This window comes from Copadichromis virginalis, linkage group LG7 (assembly GCF_057382275.1).
Source record: "Copadichromis virginalis isolate Kocher_CV1m ecotype Utaka linkage group LG7, C_Virginalis_male_GT1.1, whole genome shotgun sequence".
In the NCBI taxonomy this organism is placed as follows: domain Eukaryota; kingdom Metazoa; phylum Chordata; class Actinopteri; order Cichliformes; family Cichlidae; genus Copadichromis; species Copadichromis virginalis.
In genome coordinates this window covers 12,023,635-12,050,503 of record NC_140624.1, presented here as the reverse complement: position 1 = coordinate 12,050,503, position 26,869 = coordinate 12,023,635, and the positions used below count along the sequence as shown (strand labels likewise).

The 26,869-nt window shown below is 38.2% G+C and overlaps 1 protein-coding gene across 1 annotated transcript in view; it reads right to left on the bottom strand.

Moving 5' to 3' along the window:
• The window catches only part of lysmd4 (LysM, putative peptidoglycan-binding, domain containing 4), a 125,295-nt gene that overhangs the window by 74,240 nt on the left and 24,186 nt on the right, over nucleotides 1-26,869 (bottom strand). Inside the window, exon 3 of the mRNA XM_085461756.1 lies at nucleotides 16,241-16,295. Within this exon, the coding sequence (XP_085317882.1) occupies nucleotides 16,241-16,295 (55 nt within the window). The remainder of the gene's footprint in view (nucleotides 1-16,240; nucleotides 16,296-26,869) is intronic.

Genomic DNA, 26,869 nt, shown 5'->3' with positions numbered 1-26,869 from the left:
GCAATCAAGGGTTAAATTGGATCTGTAACGTATGCTCGGTGACCCACAAATCGCTTACCCATCAAACAGACTCATTACGAGCCGGCAAGCAGATGAGTGTTTGTGAGCCTTGCCTCTGAGCGGTGGGGATTGTGTGTATTACCGCTAACACGGCTGAAGTATTTAAATTTTGATTTTTTCGTAATGGGTTTTGACATGTTTCATTTCCTCTGGGGGAAGCACTCAAGACCTCCGAAAGTAAATGTTGCTAAAAAGTCATCAAGGCAGAATATTAAAATGCCATCAAATAAGAATTTCACTAATGCGATGGGGCTTGGGCTTCAGGTACGCAGGGCTGGGGTCAGAGGGGCTTGGTTCTGGGAGAAACACTATTTGTTCCCCTTGGCTGCTTTCTTTCCCTCTTAAATAAATTATTAAACTACTTCACCCCCCCTCTCCCTGCCTCCCTCTCCCTCTCAGGCCATCCACCTCTTGTGCCTCATAGCTTAGCCCTTGCTTTTGAATTGAAAGGCCAGCAAGAGGAGGAACTGTTAGAGTACCAAAATAGAACACCTTTGGTTAAAATGAGATTAGCTGAATATATTTACATTTTCACAGGGCCCGGCATTCAGTCATTGTTGCTCTAATGTCATGCATTAAAAAACAGCAATAATACAGATTGGTGGTATTAGACAACATTGTGTTGTGCATGTTATACTTTTGGAATTGGAGATCTATGGCCATGAGTCTCTGTATAACTAGCTCTCTGTTTTGACTGTTATTGCCAAGGTTTAATCCATTGCATCACTGGTGGTTTTTGTATTCCATGGGTACTCCTTTTGAGGCCATTACCAAGCTGACAACCCACCAGCTGTCACTAATTGCACACTAATGGGGTTTGGTGGTCTGATGGTTTGTCTGTGAGGGGCGTTCCAGTTCGACACCGGAGGTCCTTGTGACTTGCCAAATCAAAGGGGACATCTAAAAAAGCATGTCATGTTATTCTGTTATATTACCTCTAACTGCACCTCTACAATAACGACTAATTTACAGGGCAATAAACTTGGAGACAAAGATTTCTTGTGTGTATAATTAATCATGGATTATTTCATATTCACCTGACATCACCTTGTATTGTTTAAAAAAATGGGAAAGATTGCTTTGTTGGAGGCAACGGCCATTATCATGCATGATATTTTCTGTTCCTTGTCATTGAAATCTTTGCAGGAGACAAGAAGGGCTCGTCTCTACCCTCTGTGTCAGCCAGCTCGCTAATAGATGTGAGAAGGTCATCTGGCATTAGTGGCAGAAGTACGTTAGCATTTGTGCTGAGCGTCTCTTGCCAGACTGTGTGCATGTTTGAAGGCGCTTGGACAAGCAGGCCCTTTCATGGTGATGAATGGCTTTTTTCAAGCGTTCTGCTCCCTAGTTATGAGAAGGGTGACCTGGTCATTGGACGACTTTATGAAGCTATAAAAAATGTATGTCAGTCTGCAGTCTCTAATGCCATCCCTAAACGGGGGAAGGGGGTGCAGGGGTAGCTGGAATGGTAAAAAGGCCATTTACCGTCACTCTAAATAGCTCTCTGGCTGCCCTTCTCCACTTATCTGACAATGTCCTTGTCGTCAAGACAATTTTTTATTCTCTTTTTTATTTTTCCCCATTTTTTATAGGTTACATTTGAATCAGGCCGAGACAAGCCAGCACCCCCCCAAGATTTTACAGTTCAATAAGTCAACCAAGTTGTAATTAACGTAATCTCAGGTAATGTTGTATGTTGTATTGTAAAGTGTGTTCCTCAACCTACAACTTGTGCACGTTTTTAAAGTTGATCCTGTTGTCATTAAACAATATATTATTTATCTGTTTTGTGTAAAGCTTCACAAGGGGTCCCAAGAGTGTATAACACAGCTTAAGCAGTAATTCACACTAGTCTTGGTAGTTTGGGTAGCGATACAAGAGGTACAATTTTTTTTCCCCCAATCCACATGTGACATGGCTGGATCCCATTAATCACAAATGTCTCCTGTTTTAATAAATATGCAAATTCATATTAGTCAAATGGTGTTACAGCTTTTGTGTCATTAATAAATAATGAGCTGCTTTGTTGAATAGCTAAGGTGTTTATACACAAATTCTTTACAGTGACGAGCGCCAAGCAACTGTGTCAGTTTTACATTAAAGGTTTATGCTGTGCATGTGTGAGGACATTTTAAGTTTTATGAAGGCTAAGCACTAAGCTTAACCTTGTTCATTGACACAGCATAATCAAAAGCATTTATACTGTATTTAACATTTAGTCAAAAGTAACCATTACGTAACTTTTGGTGCATAATATACATTTTCTACACCCCACAAATAAAAATAAATCCAGACAGTACAGCTGATCTTATGTATACTGTGCAGCGAATGCATAGTGTTGATGCCCCTGGTGGGAGTAAGGCGCTCACATTGTGTCTCAGTTTGTTGTCAAAGTATTATATCTTGTGTCTCTTACATAGCACTTCTTTCCAATACAATTAAATTACTCATAAACAAACTGTTTATTTGAAAGAAATGCAGCTAAGCCTAGAAAGCAAAGTATTAAGTGGACCCTCTGGTATCCAAATTATAACAGAATCCAGGAAGATTAAAAATAAAGGAATGTTTCCATTATCAGACTAGAGAGGCTAAAGTGAGATGTGGGGGGCTGAACTGCCTGACTCTGTCTCTTGGTGAGCAATCAATCATGGGCCGCTCTGCAGTCTCTTTGATCTGAAAACAGCTGTAATCTGTGGTCATTGTTGCTGGAGTAGATTGTTTGCCAAACTATTACCATAACTGTCAGCCCAAATCAGAGAAATAATCTCATGGTTCTGGACAGATGTGGTTCCTCTGCATTATTGATATGGTCATCTGAGAGAGAGGTGGAATTATAAAACATAGTTCTATTTACAAAGGGAGATTGGCTTGGTCCTTGAGAGTGAGTGAGTGGGACAGGCACCTCTGGAAAGTGAGATATAGCCAAGTTCAGGAGCGAAAAAACAAATTTCCCAGCTCTTTTAGGGTCAGCTCACCCCATGGGTCTACTTCCTCTCTAAAAATGAGTCACCGGAATACACAATGGACTGATTTCTGAGAAGTGCTTACGCCCATACACCTGTGTAAAGACATTAAAATATGTATGTATGTATTTTTTGTTACACTTTACTTTCTGATAGTGTTTCATAACCCTTGTGACAAGTCCGGGCAGGCATTTACTCAAGCATTCATTGTTTAGCATAAGTGTTTCCCTCCATGTGTTTTGTGTATGCAGCCATTTTTGTCTCACTAAATGCAATTCAGGAGTGTAACAAAGAGGGAAAAAAAGACAGCGTTTGGCACGGCATTGAATGTTTCCATTAGAGCACACGGTTGTGCCTCGTGAAGAGGTTGTGAACCTGAGCAACCAATCCATGTTTATTTAGCAGCCCTGCCAACTCAGTGGGGCTGGCTAAGTTTCAGTAAGTTAATGTGGCCAATGACAAAAATCCCACTTCTTTAAGTTACAGAGCCTTAAAGAGGCTAAACAGAAGGATGAGTGAGGTTGTTCACACAAATGCCTTAAGGTGGATGGGCATCTAATACACGCCAACTTACAGAGAGAAAGTAAAACATCTCTGAAATCAGGAACAATGCTTTTTATTGTAAATGTGGTATATGGTGTTGTAATGGTATAGGAATATGTAACTTTATGTACTGAATGGTAAAAAGAAGAAAAAATAAAGTCGGACAATGATATGCTTGCACTAACATGGGTGGTATTATGATTTTTTTCTACTGAAGCCAAATTACAAAATCATCTTTGCCACTTGCCAGACTTTCCTTTGTGGAAACATGTGGCCCTTGTTGGCAAAGGGCAAAATTTGGCAGGATCCCGAGAAAACGATTACAAGTACTGGCATATGGAAGAACAAATAGTTCCTCATTCAGTGCATCAGGTCTGTGCCATCTTCATGGACTAAAAAAGAGACATGATGGATGTCTAGCGGTGCACATTGGGCTGAGGCCAGGTAATGTTGATGTGCGGCAAGAGTACAATATGACCCTTCTCTGTAGTAAAAGCTAACAAAACCTGCTTACTGCCTACGTACGGTTTCCGCAAATATTAATAGATAAGCAAATGTCTTAATTCAGGCTTATATAAATATAATTTTTTTTTTTAATGACTAAATCGAACAGTGTAGGGGAGACCGGGGATAGTTGTAACATTTTTGACATTTCTGTCTGTAAATTGGAGCTCTTTTAAGGTAGTGGATTCAAAATGTAATGCAAAGTATTTACATGTCTCTGCTATTAAATAGTGCAGCTATTTTCTCTGCAGCACAATTACCCATTGCATGGTATGGCCTCAAACACAAAGAGTGAAATGTTACAATTAACCCCATAGTCTGGGTTAGTTGTAACATATCCTGGTGTGAAATGTAACACAATGAAATAAGGGTACTAACAAAACATTAACATGTAATCTTTGTTTATTCAACACATGAATGCACTTACATCCATTTATGTAGCTGTGTGTGTGTGTGACAGAATGCAGAAATCTAACTTTTGAACATATACCAACCCCCCAAAAAAGACATTTTCTGCAACTGAATATTTCATTAATTTTGGTTGGTCTTCCTTGAGTTTGGTCCCATTGGCTCAGTGGGCATTATAACCTACAACTCTTGCACCAATTTTGAACATAACAATGAAGCTGAAAAAATGTAGTTGTTCACCAGCATCGCAATTCCATTACTTTTTATCATGGCTTACCTTGGTGTGGTTTGCAAAGTGCTTCAGAAAGATGAGGAAATCTGTTTCTTGCACCCATCCTGATTTATTTCCACTACCAGTACTTCCTACTGGTCCATCTCTGACACAGTGGTCTGCATAATGTATGTGTGGGAACACAAACAGTGGAGGAATTGTGTTGCCAATGGCATTAACCGCATATACAAATGCGACCAGTGAACCTCTCTCTGCTGATGTCGTTGCCCCAACTTGTTTAATATAAGTTAAAGTAATAGTGTGGTAAGTTGTAACATCTGCATTATTGTTACAACTGACCCAGACTCCTATAGCCATGAACTAGCTAACATTACAGCCAACGCCTAAAACATTAGCACTAAAGACCTACACAGAATATATCCCCATAGACATACAAATAACACAATTTAAGTTTGATGAGTTTAACTGCAAAGCAAATAATGCTATTAGAAATTGAAATAAAGTAGAAAAACTTACTTTTTGGCACACAAATTACTTTTTTTCGTGTTAAATTGTCTGTGTTTGACAAAATGTGCTGATTTTTCACATGTGATAGCAGAACTGAGTTGGGCATGCACAGGATGAGTCACATCATTTGAAACTTAGCCCTGATTGGAGAAATTGGAAGTGTTACAACTGACCCACGTTACAACTATCCCCGGTCTCCCCTACTTTAGAAGTGCCACGCATAGATCAGCTTCTAAAAGCAGCCTACGGTAATCATTTGCACATATCACTATTGAAGCTTCTTGTTCCTTTTGTTGATACAGTCAAAGTCTATATGTAATATCAAATCATGACTCGTTGCATCTGTTTCAGAAAAATAATATTTCAAACTTATTTTATAGTATGCTATTATTGCAATCTCAAAATATCCTGTTTAGTATACAGAAAGATAAAACACAGATAATCTTGAGACCTAATGCCATTAAGAATGACGATGCTTTTTTTCACTATCCATACTTCTCTGTGGATCTACAGAAAAATTACTCGGGGTCAGTTACTATTTTACAAAACTGATTACTTAAAAAAAAATTCAATAACTCGTGCTATCAAGCCTTAATACTACTGTGTAAAAGCAATACGATACAATCAGAAACAGTTTCAGTCGTGAACTCAGTGTCGATGCTGGACTACCTTAGAAGAACTAGGATTATATACAAGAACTGCTTTTTTTCATGGTAAACCTTTAAACATTTTTATTACTGTACATTCGATTGGCAACTGCTGTTGTAGACTACGCTAATACCACACTGTGCAGTAAATTCAGCTTCTATTTAAATAGGGACTTCTGTCTATTTCATATTCAGACCTAAATAGTTCATATCTCACCATGGAGGTACAAGGAGGTATTTCTGTAGTCTATTGATACTAGATAGTGGAAAAGGGGTGGGATTAAATAAGCTTATGCTTCTTCCTGCTCCTTTTTGAACATGGACGTTATTTGGAGTTGTGGTTGCTCGTTTTCCTTTTGTTTGCTTTGTTCATTTGTCTCTTTTAATTCTATTTTTTTTTTTATACTTTTTCAACATGTTCAAAATAAAGATTCAATCAATCAATCAATGCCTTTTCTAAAAATCGGTCTTCAGAGTGGACTCATCCTCATCACGCTTGTTGATCTTACTTATTTCTTCATCGCTGCAAAAATATAATCACCAGTCAGTGACAGAGGTACTGTGACCTCCTTCGATCCATAAATTACACCTGTTAGTTAACTCCCCCGTCATTTGTGAGTATACTCGGGCTTAAAGGTTAACAAAAGAGAAACAGGCCAAGCTCCGCTGCTGCTACAACCGATCAATGTCAAGTAAATAACCTTTTCTACCTTATTTCCTGACTCGTATTGATCTGTCTCTCCTTTCCCCGTCTCTTTTCTGCACTCTGTTCCTTCACATGCCACCTCAGACTCGCCTTCATGTCTTTTACACCCTTTCATATTTTAAGACTTTAATATGTTTTTACACTGAAAAGCTTTGTCATCAGCTTTGTCTTCTTCCAAATATGCCTTTGTGTTCATGGAAGACACAAAGAAGATTTAGACAGCTTTTGTTCTGTGGAATTGTTTTAACGTCTTGGTAGGCAGTGTTTTAAAAGAGTAGCCTCCCTAATTAATGAAATTATTTTCTATTTATTTAATTATTTTATAGTAGAATAGTTTGTAAAATTTTAAATAAATAAAAACATGCATAATTTATGCAAATTGATATTTTTATACACAGTGTGTCAACATATACATGTTTTGACATGTGATTTTTGACTGGGGCCTTTATAACCATAAAAATAGCCACATAGTTGTAATTTGGTTATAAGGCATATTTTATTTCATCAAAGTGATAGTGCCATAAAGCTTGTCAGTAGATGCTTTTCAAACTGACAAAAAGCTACTATCAAGGAATAGTTAAAAAAAAATAAAGAAGACATTGGTGATTGCAGCTTTTCAAATGTAAAGATTTGTTGCTTTGACAGTAAATGATCAACTTTTGGATTTTTTTTAATCGAATATTATTGAACCAGTGCCATTATTGGGATCCATTGTTTTTTGGGCAAACAGCAGCTGACTCAGGAGTAGTGTGTGGTTTAAGGATTAGCAAGATGATGATGAGTCTAAAACCGCTCTAGGAGCCTGCAGTGTTCATTACACCTTGCAAAACACAAGTGTGCGACTGAACAGCGTACTGACAATTTTGCTGTTCTTAGCACTAAGCTTGGTTAAAGAGAAAAGGTCATCGGGTCATTAAAGTGAAATGGGTTAGTCCTCGTGGGAGCATATATTAGCTTCGAAAGGTCTTCCTCCAACCATTTTCATGTTTTTACAGCGCACCAAAAATCTGTGTTACAATAATCCTCTTGAAACCACGAACATAAAGGACATTTCTGTGAGATTTTACCTTTAATTTTTGATGCTGGTAAAGAATTTTTATGTAGTATTCATTAGACTGAGATATTCTAACGACATGTTGACATGTGTTTCAGCAGCCACTGGCAATTAAATAATTATGTAGTTAAACAATTGTCCAATTCAATGGCTTTTCACTGTATTTGCAGTATATCACAAAGAACGTCAATGTTTCCAATATTTACAGTGAAAAAAAAAAGTTGCAATGTGACAGTTGTCATGTAAAAATGTGATTGGACAAACATAAACCTTTAAAATGATATAGCTTTAAAGATGAAGTTACCAAATTATCTTTTCAAAAAAAATTAATTACATATTTTTACCTTGTATTGGTAAAATTTGGTAAAGCTATAGGCCTAAAGAGGAGAGAACTTGCTCATGACTGGATTGTTTTGGAGACGGCCTTTTTTCTTTATCAATACACCCTAAACTGTATCTCTGAACATAGGCACTATAGGTTAATGCATTGTGCTACAAGAACTCTCGTAGCGATTTGAGAACTCAAACTCAGTGGGTGATTTTGGTGTTCTGATCACTCACTCCAGTAAAGCTGTGTAGACAATTCCATTGTCCATCATATCTCTTAGGAATAAGCTTATAATATGGATTCAGTTTTTAAATATCCAGTAACTAAATATTTGTCAGCTATGATACATGACAAAAAAAGCTTACGTAGTTACTCAGAAGACTAAGCACAAAGGACCAAAAATAAAGAGCACCTGCTAGTGTCACACAAGGAACAGCACATTACTGGTGTTGAGTTGTTTAAAATGACTTTAGTGATGCTATATGATCCTCGTGACATAATATATCACAAAGACCACCAGTGTTGCCATTCTGTACAGTGAAACACAAGCTGCCTCTGTTATTCTGCAATGTTCAAAACATATCAGTGACTCCAGTGTTTAAAAGTGTCTAGGCAGGAACTTTTTGAATGCTTCCTAAAAGTTTCTTGAATAGGAAAATCACCTTTATGTGTGCTTTTTAAACTATTCTCAAACTGTTAACAAACAAAAACTAAATAAGCCGTTTTTAGTAGGTAATCTCCATCCTGTTGTTTCACAGAAATGTTAGTCTCCTGTACAAAGGTCAGAAAACACTTCTGAAACAAAGGTTGGAAAGTGTTTAATTTAAACAAACTGTATTCTTCTTATTAGCAAAGATCACTGTGAGGAATTCCAATATTTGCATATTGTGATGATTGGTACATCATAGATGTTTACATCTTTAATATAGCAACTTACTTAATAATTGATGCTGTTTAACGTCATACAAGAATATGTTATGTTGGTTTCATTTTCCTATACAAGTTTCAAAAACGCACCTCAGATGATGGCATTCATAAGAATACTTCAACACAACAACAATGGTTTTAGAAAATCTGACCTCATTGTAGAACTCCATTTATTGATACTCACTTTGCAGCATTTTATATACTTGGCGAAGTATTTGTTGTTCACCAGTTTCAGCTGAAGAAGCTTTCTGCTAAGTGAAACCAGGCCCTCGGGTTTAAAAAAAAAAAAGATTGAAAAAGAAAAAGAAGTTCTCTGTGGTCCAAGGTCAGTGACCTGCTCTGTAGCTGTCTCTATTCCACCTCAGGGCACCTGCTAATGTCAGCCCTCTTTTAGATTCCCCAAATCGTGGCTTGCCACTGGTTATTTTCAGCCGCGATAAGTGATCCCAGTGACCCCAGAGGTCTGACACATTGCTTTTTTTTAGCTAGGAGTCAAATGCCATAGCATTGCCTCCGGATCAAAGCCTTCAAAGTCAAACTCTACTTAGGCATCCATTGAAATAAGAGCTCCAAGCCCAGTTAAGTGTGCAAAGCCAGACCAAGCTCATGGCTTGACTTTCACTCACGCTACAGCCAAGTGGGGGGCAATAATATGTAGATGTGCAAGCACATACACTGTATTTTTTTTCCTGCCATTTTTTTAACCTCTCAGTTTTTTTGCACTGGCTACAGATTGGTGGAAAATTAAAGAAAAAACCTGAACCCATGACCCCACTGTGAGAGGTCTGGTGGTTCTGGTTCACTGTTGGGTGCATTTTCACTTATTGTTTGGCTCCAATTGTTTCTTTAGAGGGAAGGGTCACTGTAAATCAATTTGAAATTACTTTGAGTGATCACCTTTATCCTGTGACAAAACATTTATGTCCTGATGCAAGTGGTCTTTGAACCCATCAGCGAGCCTGCTGACTTTTCTGCGGCCAGGAGGTATCTGGCCCAAGATTTTGCAGCTGTCGCCAGTCATTGTTTACAAATGCAGATACATTTAAAAGCAAAAATCCTGTTATTACAGATACATGACATTCCCATTCCCCTTTTGATTTCTAGAGAGACAGACAAACACAACTGATCAAAAGCCCTTGAAGCAAAGCGACTACAAACAACAACTAGAACGCTTCCAGCACCTAAAATCTGGCCCACGGCCTACAAATTCTGCTTAAAGAGAATGAAATCAAGGATCGGCTTATAAAGTTTACGTGAGGTTGAAAATATTCACATCCATGCTGCGTGGGGACCATTAAATGATGTGATGATGACATTCCGCTATGGTGGTCACAATTACCAGATCTCAACCTAATTTAAAACCTATGGTGGATTTTGCGCCATAGTTTTCCTACAGCACTCTCTACCACTAACATAGCATGAAATGACACACCATCTTTTGGAAGAATGATGTTCTGCAATAAATTTAAAATAAAAAAGAGAAATAAAGAAATAGAGCTAAGGTGCTTCAGCAACGTACTTTTTTGACTTTTTTTTGTTTGTCCTTTCTGTTATATTTTTTTATGCTCGAACTGTTTACACCAAGTCGGTTAGTTTCTAGCTTGATGTTCTGTTTTTAAAATTGTGATACTGCCAAAAAGGTTTTTCTTTCATACTTAAATATGACAGTTGTTTATAAATTACGAAAGCAGGCAGGGATAGATATTGTAAGCTATTCTGTTCCTTCCATTCTCTCATCTTATACCAGTCATGTCCACTTCCTTTTCCTGTTCCCGACATTACTGCACAACCCTTCCACAACCTGACAGGAAGCGGAGTCTGGCCTCTCAACAGATAATGTGACGCACACGTGTGCTAGCGGAAGACGTGGCCATGAGCCACAAAGGTCCACTCTGGGTCCTGGATTATGATAACACCAGGAAGCGCAGAAAGGAAGAGGTGTCTGCAGGAAGTTGGGAGGCCTGTGAAGGCCTTAGAGAGAATTATGGTTATCTTTCTGAGATGCCTGGGTGTCAGCTTGACTCGAACATGATGATCATGGAAAACGGGTGACACATTGTTTTTAATGGTGCAATTTTGAGTGGAAGGGTGTGGATGTGGGGGTGGTGGTCCAGTGCCGGTCGGTGTCTTGGCCTTTGCTTCTTTTTACATTTTTTTTTATTCTAAAGCATGACCCTCTTTTATTAATCACAGACATAAAATGGACAAAGCAGAGACAACAGAAAGTGAGCCACTTGTAGTGCAGTAATACCGAAGAAAATTCTGTCCTTAAAAGCATATTCTCAGTGGAGGAAGCTCAAAATAAATGTTAGGGTTGGAAAGTCCAGATGGTCTTTAAGAGCGTATTCCCCCGCCATAAGCACTCTTGATTTATGAGATTCTCTAATGGTATCTCTGTTCTGATCTGGCTTTCTTTCACCCTGCTCTCCTCTGAAGCTTTAAACTCATCAGGTTCTCTCAGCCCTGTCGTTAATCCTGAAGTACAAAGGAAGGTATGGCTGTAGAAAATTAGGGATTTTTCCTCCTGCTTTTTTTTTCTGTACTCAAACTCCTGCTGTCTGATGAATGATAAACTGATGAGCTGACTTAATCCAGGAGAACTGCCCCCTGCTGCTTTACTTTACATTCCCCAAACATATGTAGTCCTGGAGGAAATTTGCCATGAAATTGAGAGGCGGATGTGAAGAATTCCTCACATGGCTATGAGCATGTATACTTGACCACCACCACCCCCACCACCCCTCCCCAGGCCAGCAAGTGACATTTGTACTTTTTGTTATCGAGTGAAAGTGTGCTGGCAACTCAAACATTAATTAAGGTTTGTTATTGTTTCAAAGCCCTCACATCATTCTTATAAGGTTAGAAAAAGGGGTTTGTTTTGCTTAGACACTCAAAGATGCCTTCAAGCACAAGAAATGAAAGTGCTTTTCTTGCCTAAACCTACCCACACACTCTCCTGTTGTGCAGGATAACTCCACCAACCTCTTGGTTCTGCCACAAAAACTTAAGTATGCTATAACAATATAACAAGCAATACAAAAAATCATTCCAATCGTCGCAAGATATCCCAGACAGCAATTTCAGTTCCCCTAAAATGTATTTAGTAATAGATTAATCCTATAAATATGCATTTTGTTCAATACAAGGTTGTGTTGTCACTGCCTGGATACATTAACGTTCATACATAATACATTGTGTATAATAAACTACATCTGAGCAGAGAGCAGGCCCTGCACATTTCAGAATTCATTCTGATGCTTCAATCAGCAGTCACATCATCAATAAACACTAGTGACCTGGTTCCACTGGGAGCCATAGAGGCCCATGCCATAACATTACCTCCAGTGTTCATGATCATGACCTGTTTCTCTCCTTTTCCATATACATTCCTCCTCCTATCATTCTGGTACAAGTGAATCTTGATTTCTTCTGTCCGAAGATTTTTTTTAACAGAGTTGTGCTGGCTCTTTTGGATATTTTTGGCAAAGTTTCTGGCAAAGTCTAATTTGGGCTTCCTGTTCTTGAATGTAACCAGTGTTTTGGGTCTTCTTGTAAACACTTGAGTGTAGACTTTGGCAATGATGTGCCCATCTCCTTGAGAGTTTTGTTGACGTGGTTAGATGCTGCAAAGTTGTTTTTCTAAACCATGGAAAGAATTCTGTCATCATGCACTTTAGTTGTTTCCTGTGGTCTTTTAACTTTGCTGAGCTGGCCAATGGATTCATTCTTTCCAAACATGTGCCTGACTGCTGATATTCATAAAGCTTTTGCTATCTAGTTGTATTTTGGTTTTTCAGTCTAATCATGACATTCCTCAGTTGTATCTACACCTCTTTGGTCGTCATGTTTAAAATGACAATGATAAGCTGTTAAATATAAATGGAAAACTTTGAAATGAACTTCAGATTTTATGTCCATGTATTATGAAATCACAACAGAAGAAGCCTTACGTGGTCATGAAATTGGTTGCCAGCTAATTGTCCAATTAATTTTAAGCCTCTGAAAATGGGGGACTATCTATACCACTGTAATTCATAAGCAGTTGTTTTTTTGTTGGTAAAACCCACTGAATGAAGGCTGAAAGTCTGCTGTTTGTCCACATATTGATTGTTTGATGCAAAGTTGACTGTGGTGGTGTACACAGGCAAAACTACAGAAACTACAACAAATTATGGGCCTAACTGTATAAATAGGAGAGCCAAAATAATAGGAATGGATTTGCTATTCAGTATACTGATCTCTGTGTACAGCTTTCTAGTATCTGATCTCTGGGCGCTGATATTTTTTGGAAATAAATTCACTCTTATCTTCAGGCTCGTGTGTTCACAGTACAGAAGCCCTCTAAAGTGTGGCATCACTTAGCATTTCAGTCTTCCTGTGGTCTCAGCACCAGCATAGAACTTTAGCCCCTGGCGGTACAGATGACAGTTTATTATGATCTCTCTGACAGGGTTTGCACCCTTGGGGGCTAGGAGCTCATACCCTCATGAACAACCACACTCCGGCACTGCCTACCACTCATGCATGCTTTCCTCCCTCATATTTAGCTCACTCTTCATGTAATTCTCAAAGAAAAGAGATACTGTTCCCATTTGGTCCTCTGTCTCCCCCTTGATGCAATCTTTTTAGTCCAAAAAAAGAAAAAGAAAAAAGAAATACTTTTACAGATAAAGTAAATGGTGTATAATGTTTCTTAGAGCTTGTGGGGTCTTGCTTAGTCAGTACTGTTTATTTAGCAAAGTAATGTGTCAAAGATAAAAAAAAAAAAAAAAAAAGTAAGACACACTAAAGCTTATTAAGCTTTTCTGCCATTTTTTTGTTGAAAAATAATTTTTGTTTGTTCATTAACACATATTCCTCTGTGTGTTTGGTCAGTGCCCTCTGCACAGCTGTTCAAAATCAACTGAAGAATTCCAGAGTGTTTGTAGATCATCAGTTAACACATTGACTTAACCTAGAGAGGTCATGGTGTTGTAGGGTCAGCAGAATATTATTGCCCTGTAATTATGTAGATTGTCCACTGCCTTTGTCTGTCTTTTCTTTTCTTCTTCTTCTTCTTCTTCTTCTTTTTTTTTTTTTTTTTTTTTACAATAACAGACCTTTGAAACCACCATGATCCTACTGCGGTTCAAATCTTTCCTAATTTGAAACAATGTAAGATACACACCTTTAACTACAGAAGCAAAAAGAAGCACTCCAGTCCAATAGGCCATTCGATTCACTGGGACATGAAAATAGAGCTAATACTACAGGAGGAATACATTTATTTAATCCCAGCACCATTAACTTTTACAACCCTTTTCGAGTAACAGATAAGGGGCATGAATGAGCATGAGTGCAGTTTGGTTTGATGGTTTTCTAAAACAGTCAGTTCACTTTTGTACAGTGAAAAACCAACTAACAATTCAAAATGTCACTGATGGACATACAGTGCTTAGCACCTATTGTAAGGTTTATGCAACAGTTGCCCTAAATTAACAGTATTGGTAGCTACGAAAATCATTTTTTATGTTTCTCTAATAGTTTATCCACGAGTATGTGCAAGTTCTTTAACTGCAAAAATATTTTTAATGCTAACATTTTTGTTATGCGTGAATTTTCAAAATTACTGTTTTACAAAAAAACAGAAAACGATGGTCAAGCACATTTTAGTCATTATACTTGAAATAGGGTCTAACAATGTGAATTCAGTTCAGTGAAAACAGCCATTTTTAAGTTTTTTACAGTTTCTAAAACATTAGTGTTGTTTGAGTTTCCCCCTCACTCCAACTGGTAATGATAGATGGCTACCCCTCCCCGAGCCTGGTTCTGCCAGAGGTTTCTTCCTGTTAAAAGGGAGTTTTTCCTTCCCACTGTCGCCAAAACACTTGTTCATAGGTGGTCATATAATTGTTGGGGTTTTCTCTGTTTTCTCTGTCTTATTGCATGGTCTTTACTTTAAAATACAAAGCATCTTGATACAAATGTTGTTGGGATTTGGCACTATAAAAAAAATGCAGTTGGTTGGTTTAGAAAATTGGTTAAGCACTGTATATCTAGATTTTAACATTTGTTTTATATTGTCTGTTATCTGGTGTAGGGGTTTACCCAATTGCCTAACATATGAAGCCCTTGGTTCAAGACAGAGTGGAGACACAGATCCCTTGATGATTGCATCAGGAAGGGCATTCAGAGTAAAATAAGTCAAATCAAACATGGGGAGCCACCCTCTGTGGCGACACCTTAAGAATAAGAAACCAGCTGAAAGAAGGTATCCTGTCAAACATTCTAGTTACAATATTTTTAAATGAAAAATTGTTGATGGTAGCTTATTTTGGTCGATCTAAATGATATTTGGTTTGTAAATGTAACAGTCCTTTTATTTAGTAAGTGGTTTATTTTTGCTGTTCTTTATTGACGTCTCCAAAGGTCACAGCTATGACATACCAATCCAACTATGTGATAATGAGCTTATAAATTTGGGAAATCTCCAGAAGTAAAAGTTAAAACAAAACAAACAAAAAAAACAGTACGTCTGCTTGAGGCTTAAGTAAAATCATTCTGTAGCTATTATAATTGTTGAACACTAAATATATCGTCTGGCTCTCAAGATTGGGGGAAAAAAACAACAACTTCTAAGGTAGTGACCTTACACCTTTTTGGTGAATTCACCACAACACTGGCAGTCGTCATTGTGTTTGTTGTTTTTGTCTAAAAACGTGTTTGCCAGTTAGACATGGCCGTGAGTTCTTGGCTTTTAATTCGATGCTCTGGTCAGCTCACTGTGGTTAATATGTCAGCAATGGGGTACAAAGTATTCACAAAATAGTACACCTCACTACTTAGTAAGCCATTAGATTTAAAAGGTGCCCAAATACTTGCCATTTTGAAGATGACTACAAGGTAAGTCCAATATCTTTGCCCAGCACATTTTTCAGGTTGAGACGATTCCAGTTTCTTTTTTTCTTCCTTTTTTGTTTTCCTTTTCATGTCAATATATCTCATAGTTTTTTACGTTAGCACAAAAACAATATAGGAGGCATCATTACTTGTAGAACTTTGCAATGGTCAAATGTTAGATAGCCTGAATAAAAAGAAAACCTGCCAGATCAGGATTCAGGGTGGCTGATCTCGGCAACCATCTACTAATACCGCTGACATAAGACTTTAATACTTATGCCATAAAATTGTTACGTCTCCCATGTTCAGAATTTCAGAATGTACTCTTATTACCCATAATTTTTTAAACTGCAGTTTATTGCATTATAGATGGGATTATTCCAATACACTATGTCTCTAGCACAGTCTGCAGCACTAATGCTCTGCATGACTGAAGTTCACATCAGTCTTTACTGACCGTGGTGTCACATTGTGTTACTCACAAAAAGATTTTACTCCACTGCACGTGCCAAGAAGAGAGAGTGCTGGATTCTTTTTCTGAAAGAAAACAAAAGAAGACATATTTTTGTTTCTGTGTGATCATGTGATTTGTGTGATTTTCATCATTAAAATGAAATAAATAAATAAGAGAGCATCTCCTCAGTGTGTCACCTAGCATGACAATGGACTCACTGTAGGTCAAGTACTGTGTGAAGTGTTTCTAAAGCTCGCCCATGTAGGGAGAGTCTCATCAGAAGAAATGAAAAAACAAAACAAAACACACAGCACCTATTAGTCTACACCACAGGTGCCGTGTACAACACAAGGAACCCATAAAGATCCTAAATTGCACTTTTATTTAGCGAACAGATTCTAGTGGTCTGTCACCTTTTGCTCATCCATCTCTCTAATATCCTTTGGGGTTTTGTTCACCTTTCATACTTTGCTGTCATTGTCTTGATGTTTTTGTCAGCTTGAGCCTGGAGGGCATCAGAGCAGCAGGTTTGTCCTGAGCCTCGAGCTTTTCATTACAACGGTATCTGGCTTACTATTTCAGCCGGGGAGACACAGAGACTAGCATGGAGGCAGAAATGGTTGTAAAAGTCAGTACTGGTAACCTTGTCCGCCCATGGTCATGGGTCATTTGGCAAGTGCACGTTGGAATTTGCCTCAGTAGGAAACCCCTTTCCAAGGCTAGTAGAGTGAATGAGAGGAGCTGGGCAGGGAGAGACACAGAGGTGAAACAGAGAGACAAAGCATACTGTCAAAACAAAGGAAACTGTCTGAAGGGTTTGTATGTTTTTGATGGTATATCCCCATGCTGGCAGAACTTCACCAGTTATGACATCTATACTGACACTGTTGGCTTGTGCCTAGAAAATAAATCAAAAACCACCTAAAATATGAAGCTGAAACCATAACTGATCAATGATGCACCGTTCAAGCAACAAATGTCAAATACGAGGATTTCTATTCATTATTTGACTTATGTGATGATAAACTGATCTTTTTTTTGGTAAGACAAAAACAAGTAGTATGAAGATGTGCATGGTAGCTTTGGGTTATAAATCTTAATTTGCATTTTTTGTACTACCTCACTAAGTATTATCAGTTACAGCTCTTTACTGTATTATAGTCTTGCTTATTCTGATGTTCACATACACTTTATGCAATCTACGAAATAGAAAAGAGAGCAGGAGTAACTAAGATCAGCCTGTAATAGCAATCTTACTCTCTGATCCCGTAACATCTCCATCAATTCAGCTAAAATGTATAAAACTTATTGTAGACAAGATACAATAACGTTATGTAAGATCCTCAGCTCGTGCTGGAACTTGGAGACAGACAATAGCTTTTTGTATTTACTCTCATTTCCTTCCCTAATTGAGTCACAGAGTAAAGTGAAGCAACACAAAGGATTTTTTGTTAGAAACACCTATCCAAACACATTGTGCAAGGGCATGCTGGAGCAATTAATAACTCTCTGAGGCCAGCTAGTCGTGGACTCCAAGTGTAGTCAGTTTGAGCCAGGAGGTCACTCCAGCCTGAAACGCCTAATACATTTTTTGATTAATGTGGAATGTAATTACAAACATATTTTTGTTATTTTACCTCTCAAAAGAAAGTTAAATCAATCACACTCATGTCTGGAAACAGTCAAATATGAAATCGTTTGTGCAATCATACGCGTCTCATTTCAAAAATTAGACGTAAATACATACGAAATCAGCTATGCTTTATAGCCAGAAATAAGCAGAGTATTAGAGGCTTATATTATGTTACATTAACCTTGTCACCAGAAAATATAATGTTCCAAACTCCCCAGTGTCAACAACTAATGCAACTGAAAGAATCCCACTCAGTTATTCAGTCCCATATGAGCATACTTAAAGACATCTCCTCTGACACGTTCATGAGAAACGGCAGTTCTGTTGGCAGGTAGCTTGATTAACTGCTGCAGTCCTGAATGTGTTATGAAATGATATAGTTTCCCTTTCTACAGAGTTGATCTGTTGGTTCTGTAGGTGTTAGTTATTTCCCTATGTTTTCTACAGCTTCTACCCATTAACACGTAACACTTAGGAGATCGCCCAGTAAATGATCGACTCACATGACAGTTATGGGTCTCTGGCTGCAGATGACGGGGTGCTTTAAAGGCGCAGTAAATTATTTTGAAAGTAAAAGCAAAGCCGGGCGGGTGCAGGGAGTAAGCATGCCATTAACATTCTCTCTATTAGGATATACACACCACACATTTCATTTAGCTGACATTTGTGTAGGCTTCTACAATTAAGGTAATATGAGGCTTTGCACCACACATTGCAACCCATGCTTGCAGGAGCTATTTGAGGGCTTGAAAACAAGGTTTAAAATGGTTAATTGGAGCAGTGAGGGTTTTATTGAGGAGCTGTCTTTTGTTGCATGCTTTCCCAACCCTTTGACCCACAGGCATACACCTGGTATTGGGTCAAGTTACAGCCAGGCTCCAAGGCTCACAGGTCAAGACCTAGTGCGTCACAGACCTCTAATCCCTTGCATGGCAACATATTTGACTGAAAGGCTAGAACTGCATACTCCCAGACTTAATTCTTGAAAAAGTACAGCTCTCTCTAGTTTGCTCTTTTGCCCCTTTTCCTGTCTTTTCCTTCGCTCTTCCTACAAAGTGATGATTTAACACTTAAAGGATGTTAAAGAGGTTTTGTGGAGCCTCAACCTGCTGTGATTTATGAGCTTACTGAATTATGAAAAGTACTTTTTGTCTTTACATGAGTTTGTGTATGTGTGGGATGTACAGTATATGTGTGTGTAGTTGTGTGGGAAGCAGAGGGAGAGAGAGGAGAGCAAGTTTATCCGTGTTGCTTTTTTTCCCCACTTTCTGAAGTTCTGACAGAGAGATAAATTTTAATTCAAGGTTCAACACTCAAGGATTAGAAAGAAGCTTACGGGACAATATAGTGAAACTTTGACTGTGATAGCAAATATTTTAATTGAGCAGGTTATGTTGACTTACTTGAACAATTCCTTTTTTTTGCTTTTGTATTCAGTGAAGTCGTTGAATGCACTGCAATATTTTCTGGCTGCCAGGAAGAGGTGAAAGAAAGGCTACAGAGCTGGCGCATTATGTGAAAATGCACTCCTACAAAGTTTGTATTTTGACCCGAGGGTGCATACTAATTACACCACAGATTATTCTCTCAGGCAGTGCAGTGATAAGCACACCAGGGGGAGCAGTTATACTGTTATTTTGAACCAGAATCCAAGAAAAGAGACGCTTGGAGTTCCCATCTTAGATCCTTTCACAAGCAACAGAATAGATATTTCTTGCATGATTACATAAATAAGCACATTTCTACTGGAGACCTGTTTCACAGTCTGCCCAATTGCCCTGCCTCAAGTGGCCCCCGCTGCTCCTGGTTCAAAGGATTTCAGAGCATAATCCTGCCTGACTCCTGAACAACATGCTCGTTCATACACTCTCCCAGCTTGCACTGTTTTGAAACGGTGCTCCGTATTTATGACTGCAATCAAAAATGATGGCAATATACTCGTGGGATGTACACAACACAAAGAAGTTCACTCGCCTCTTCTTTATGTGGGTTCATTCTGCTTTCTAGGTATAAAATAATTAGTAAGCTGCCACACATAACACCCTCTTTCTATTCTATTATTATAATTCATTGTTGACTGCTTGTAAGTATTTCCATTCCACTTTTTAGCGGTCGTTGCTAGCGGCTGTACGTCCCTGTGCTGTTTATTGCAGTCAGATTACTCAGCACTTCTGCGCTGCCTGTCAGAAAAAGAAAGAAGCATAATGAGTTAAGCAACTGTGTGTTCACCTCCCCGCATCAGCAGTCTTTAACGGTTTCAGTAACACAAGTCGGTGTGTATGGTTGATGTGTGTGTGACAAGAACAACCACCTCAATGACAACAGCAATAACAAGACAAAGCACAACAAAACATTTCACACACTGGTAATATGTCGTGACAGGCAGTCATGTCAGTGGTTAAATATACAAAATCTCACTATATGTTCTTACACATGCAGTAATTTACTATATATTAATTTTTATGACATTTGCGTTACCAATACGATATAATTTCCTTTTTTTCTACTAGTTTGTTATTAGTACAGCAATTTCACCTCTGGTCAAATTTTTAAAAAAGTACCCACAAGCACTTTCAGTTTCCTCTATATTTACTGTGACACACTACACAGCTCGTTGTGTCATTTTGCTGCCAAAAATACAAATTCCACTTGTTAGGCACTCGGTAAGTTGTGTAAGTCTGAGTTGCAGAACATGGTCAGCATGAACACCTTCAAGCACCTATGCACACTGCATGGAGCAGCGTGTTTATGGTGAAGCCACAAAATATAACATCCAAAGTCAAATAACAGTTCGGACAATTTCACCAATAATGCAGACAACATTGTTTGTTTTGCATTACAACATTCTTATATTGTATTCTACAACTCTTCACATAGAATTGTAGCCATATTTTTACTCTATTTACACTTTTTAAAAAAGAAAGAAAGACCTATTTGTTCAAACCCCCACTGTTTGTGTCACTGTGTGTGTGTGTGTGTGTTTATGCGAGTGCATGTGTGGCTTTTGGGGGCCAAGTCCTCTCTCTTCTTTTTTCAGGATCAGGTAAATGGCTCTATTACCACACTTCTTTAAGTTGGTTATTGCTCCATATAACTGACATACAGCACTGCCTCCATTTTTGTCCCAGACAGTTATGGGTCTGTGGTGATCATGTGAGGAATTTCTCTGGTGCCCTTGGTTTAATAGGATGTGTGTCTTACATCTCTGATAAATACACCCATTTGTGGAAAGTAGCCGGGAACGTTAGCAGCCTATACCATTTTATCCTGGTCCTTTTAACGTGCAATATAACAACTACACAGAGATCTCTGTACAAGTGTTTTAGGACATGACAACAGAACTACCATTTGTACCTCTGGCAGATGCTTTATCTGACTCGGTTATCAGGGAGAAGATAGCATTTTAACTTGTGAGGCAGAAATGCTGAGAGGCCGTAACAAGGCAGAGACACGCTGAACTTTTTCAAAAGCGATTGCTGAACTCTGACTTTCAGATTCCTTCTCCTCACCCCTGACTTCCTGTCTTAACACAGCGGAGGACGCCGCTGAAAGTCTCATTGCCATTCCTCTGCTCTTGGCCTTTCTCTTCCTGCGGGAATTACCCCGAGTTGTGTTGCAGCGAAGCAACTGTTTATTAAGTTTCCACTCTGTTAATTTTCCACTTTGTTGTGCTTCTCTAAACCTCAGACACTCAGGCGAGCCATGTCAGTTTCCTCCCCAGACTCGGCGACATGAAATACGTTATGGGTATTAAGAGGTTTTTACAGTTGAAAGTTGTTTGCTGTAGTGCTGCATATGTTAATGTGATTATGAATTCACAGTTTTAGAAGAGCCTTGTACCTGACCTGCTGGTTTCTGAAGTGCAAATTAAGTTTATGGCTTGAGTTTCAGCTTTCGTTGTCTGTGTATATTTTTTGCTGTTTCACCTGCTGGACCTGCTTTTGATTACACAAAAAACAGTTTCCTTATACTTAAGGTTTGCTTACCTTATTAGTACGATAGAAATAGCAGGCAGTTTTCCCTATTTGTATGCAAAGTATTTTATGGAAAAAAAAAAAAAAAATAAAAAAAAAAAATAAAAATAAAAAAAAAAATATATATATATATATATATATATATATATATATATATATATATATATATATATTAAATATAGACATGGCCATGAGACCAGTTTTACAGACAGACAGAGATCAGTCTAATCAGTGTCATTTATATGAACATCAACTAAATGATATGGCATATAATATTTTAAAATGAGCAACTTACAACTTACTCCAGCTGACCATTTTGTGTCTGCAGAGTGTTAGTGTTCCTACTGTATGCAAGTATCACCTATCAATTAAAGTCTAGTTATACAGTTTGACACACTAACTCCTTTTAACTTTAAGGTAAATTTAAATTGCCATGTTCAAAGGATAATATATATTTTTTAATGTGAATAGAATTAGATTTTTCACATTAATAACTGCAAATATATTTAAAAAAATAAATGAAAAAGCAAACATAAATTAGGATATTCAATTAATGCTTCTGTTTAGTACCAAAAGAAGAAAATTATAGTGATTATGTGAAAAAGAGGAGTATGAACCATAATTTTTGTGGATGTGCTAATGTGCTTGTTTCTTTTTTTTTCCTTTTATATGTATTGTTGCTGCACATGCAGGTCCACACATGCCGGAAAAAAAACCCCCCTCTGATTTAAAAATGCCTGTGAACATTTCTAAGGATGGAGGTGGGGCACAGAGCCATTTACACTTCTAATTTAAGGGTTCTTTATTCCCAAATGTTAAATACTAATGATTAGCCCCCATTTTGAGCTCAACCCCCACTGGAGGCCTGTTCAGGATCTCCACTGAGGCATTTGTGTGTGTCTACCCTGCTCCTTTCTTCTACTTTTAGCCACACAGGCTCAACTTCACAGGACAGTCGACAGCCCGTGGACAGCAGATGAAAAACTAAGGCAGCATATCCTGCGCCTGTTAAGTCCTCAACTAATTAGCAAAAATGGTGTCCTTTCTTTTCTTTTTAAGCATTTAGTCTCGGGGGGTGGTAGAGAGAGAATAAGACAGAGAGGAGGAGACGGAGAAAGGGGGGAGATAGGGAGTGCGGGAGAAAAGAGAGATGGAGAAATGCTGAGAGCGAGGCTGGAGCGAGGGAGTGACTGAGAAGGAGGAGAGGCATCTGAGCTCTCAGCTGGGCTGTTTTGAAAACACACTGTTGAAAGCCTCTCGGTTAATTCATGGCTTTTGTTTTTAGACCTTTTGTGTTTGCCAGTTTGACCATATAACATCATACATCTGGTCTATAGATTTTTGGGGGCTTTCTCGCTCAGGGACCCATAGTGTCCCCCTGGGCTCAAATTCGAGTGGTCGTGTAACATAAAAGCATCTCAAGTGTGGGCTGAGGGAGAGACACAGAGAGCCAGAAATGGGGATAGATGGCAGGGATGCATGCTGAACGTCAAGGGATAAGAGTAGAAAATGGTTTTACTCTCCTCCTCTTTGGTTTGTTGTTGTCTTAGAGTACCAGGTGAGATATTTCATGTGGCTGTTTGAAAAAGCAACTGACCATTTACAGACATTTCTTTCTGTATTTTGAAGATGTAGTGTTCTAAATTTAAACTTTAGCATGGATTTCAAAAGTCGGGACAAAAGCATCCTATGTCCTATGTTAAATCAAAAATTATTACTCATTAGTGTAATAATAGCCAAATAATGCTAACCAGATTCTGTGCCACAGCCAAATGTATATATAGAATAACCAATGCATAGTCCCCTGCAAGCATTATTACTAAATAAATCACATTACTTAAATTATGTATGTATATTTTTTACTCCACATTGTAAGTTTTGATAATTGCATTTGCATTACAGCTTTGTTTTTTTTTCCATATGGTGTTTCTTTTAAAGTGAATTATTGTGAAACACGAATTCACTGATAAACTTGCAAACAGAAGAATATAGTTTCTAAAGTAAAAAAAAAAAAAAATTGTTCTTAATAACGCTTTTTTAGGGATTTGTCTCTACATCTTTGACGTTCCGATAAAGCCAGATTTTTCTTTAGTTGCCTGAAGCCATCATAACATATTAGAGAAAAAAATTTGAATGATATTTTAGTACTGATGATTTTCTTCAGAACTTGGCATATAGGAGAATCTTCTCAGGCTGACAGGATGAGTTGTTTTAAAGGTAAACTATGAACTAATTACTAACCCATGCAACAGTGACACTGGTGGGATGACTGACAGTGTATAGTCATCCCAACATATGATTTTTGGTCATCTGAAAAAGGCAAAACTGCAGCAGTGATTACTTGTGTCTGCACATCTTTGCATTTTCAGAATGATTACAAACAATCATGTGTTTAAACAGCTGTTTAAAATGTTGATAACTGGCAGTGATAGCTGAAGTGAATAGCGGTGATAAGCTCACTGCAATTAGTGTTCTGCTGGGAAACCTTGGGTCTTGGCCTTGGTGTAAATGTTACTTTTTAATGTAGTAGCCACCTAAACAATGTTGCAACAGCCCTCCCTAACAATGGTGACCTCCACTAGCAGAACACTGTCCCCTGCCAAACTGCAAAAACTGTTTAGGACCCAGCCTGCAAAAACACCAGATTTCAATCTGATTGGTAGAATGCACCTGAGCAAGCCCAATGTATGAAGACATCACAGGATCCAACATAATCAGTGCTCACATTTTATTTAGCAGAGACAGACGCTATTAAATTAGTTCATAATGACACTATAATAAGATTAAGGCTATCAATTTTGGTATCCACTCTATGCTCGTTGTCAGAGTTCATGTTGTAAAATATGTTGTAAAATGGTCTCAGTTACAATTAAAAAGGAGTATAACACAGGAAAGATTTCAAGTGGGGAGAATAATTTCTTCAGTCAAATCGACCTCTTGTACATCAAAGTGTTAATAGAAAAAGAGGTTTAGATTTTCATTGGGACTTAACTTCACACTGGGACATCCAATAGATCAGCGGTCCCCAACCTTTTTTGCGCCACGGACCGGTTTATATCCTACAATATTTTCACGGAGCGACCTTTAAGGTGTCGCAGGTAAATACAAAAAAATAAAACCAGTACCGGTACCAAAAAAAGAAGAATTATTCATAACAGAGTTAACAGAGTTAACAGAGTTAACTGAGTTAACGATAAAAATGATTAAAAAAAATAATGCTAAAAACCAATAAAAACCCTGAAAACCATAAATTTCACACCCGAGCCTCAACTCTCCCAGCCCGGTACCAAACGACTCACGGTCCCTGGCCCGGGGGTTGGGGGCCGCTGTAGTAGATGACATCAAAGCAAACTACGGCCATACCTAGAAATAGGGTCGATCAGCTCTTAGTGTTAATTTCCTAAATTTAGCTTAAAGCATTCAGTACAAATTCCTCAAATCACTGTGTATGATTTCTAAATGTAGAAATTAGACATTTTTACTGACTTATGAGCTTTCTGATTATGTTCTCAGGATTTTACAGAACCTTACCATAAACACACATGATTAATGCCTTTGATTGGTCAGCACAGCATGCTGCTGGAGCCCTACTGCTTTGGCTTCTCCACTGTGCTGATCACTGATGTCGAAACACATTAACTTCAGGATAGAAGACTATAACATATTTCATATATGCAGAGTACAGGTGAGAGTTATTCCCATTTTTACTGCTATCACTGCATGGCTCAGATGATTTCTGAGTGCGATGTGTACTAAATATAAAGGTATGTATTAGTATTTAATACAAGTGACAAAAGGATACTGACTGACATGAGAATATTCTCTGCTAAGTCAAACGAAGTTTGATATACCGTAACCTTGGGAAAAATTACTATGGCTGAGAAGTTGACACATGACATGAGCGTGGCATATGATAGGACATTATACAATAATACATTACATAACCATAATACATTACACTGGTTAATGACATATTAATAATAATCTAATTAATAATGAAAAATAACATATATATTATCTCATCTTATTTTGAACTTTCCAAGGATTATGCTACATTGTTCAATAGTAATGGAGCTAAATATGAGCGCACAGTATGGCTTGTATGATTTCTGAAGTTTCTAAATAGATGTGTTTTCTTATATATAATATCAGTTTGGAGTAACTCAAAGTAAGCTGTATTTTTTCACGTATTGGACCTCATATTGCCCAGAGCCAAGTATCTAAGGGTCAAGGGACTACACCCAATAAATCAATATGAGATATAATAAGCGGAAAAAAATGAAAAATGGTGACTGTATTTACATGATACATGGACTGCATAGACATGCACAGGAGCAATACGAGCGTGTGCACGTCTGTTCACATGAGGATGTACATATATATGAAGATACAAAAAGATCACTACCCCCACCCCAACAATGGGAGGAAAAGAAAGAAGAAATCCCAAACATATACTTGGGTTATAAATTAGGAGCTGTCAGTATTACAATGTATATTAATAGTCACACCTCTTTTTAATGAGTTTGGCATTGGCAGCTGAGAGGAAATACAAGTCATCATAGCACAGCTCATGCGCACCCCGATGAAAGAACCTATAATAAATCTTGTGAGAGCAGGGCTCACCATAAATATGTATCGCATAAGGCATCTGTTTTACATTCTGCATATAAATCAGCCGGAGTACTGAATAGCAATGAATCAGACACTCGACGGTTGATTTGATAACAAATCGACTCTGAACTTGGGAGGGGAGAATTTAAAGCCTTCGACAAAAGTGGGGAGTGGTGGGGTCAGTCAAGACCTGTGAGGCTCTGACATGAGTCTCTTCAAGCAGATAATGCTACAGTTTTCCCCCTGGGTCAGGTGTGGGACTAATCTTCCTTGAGTTATCCTTTTGTACACTGTACTCTTTGACATGTCACAGATGATGCCAGTACCTGCGTCTGACGTGGCCGCAGCATGAGTCTAAGGAACAGCTACTGTACAAAGGATGTGAGGAGTGCACGATGATGATAGCTGCAGATTTGGATCTGAACACAATATATTCACT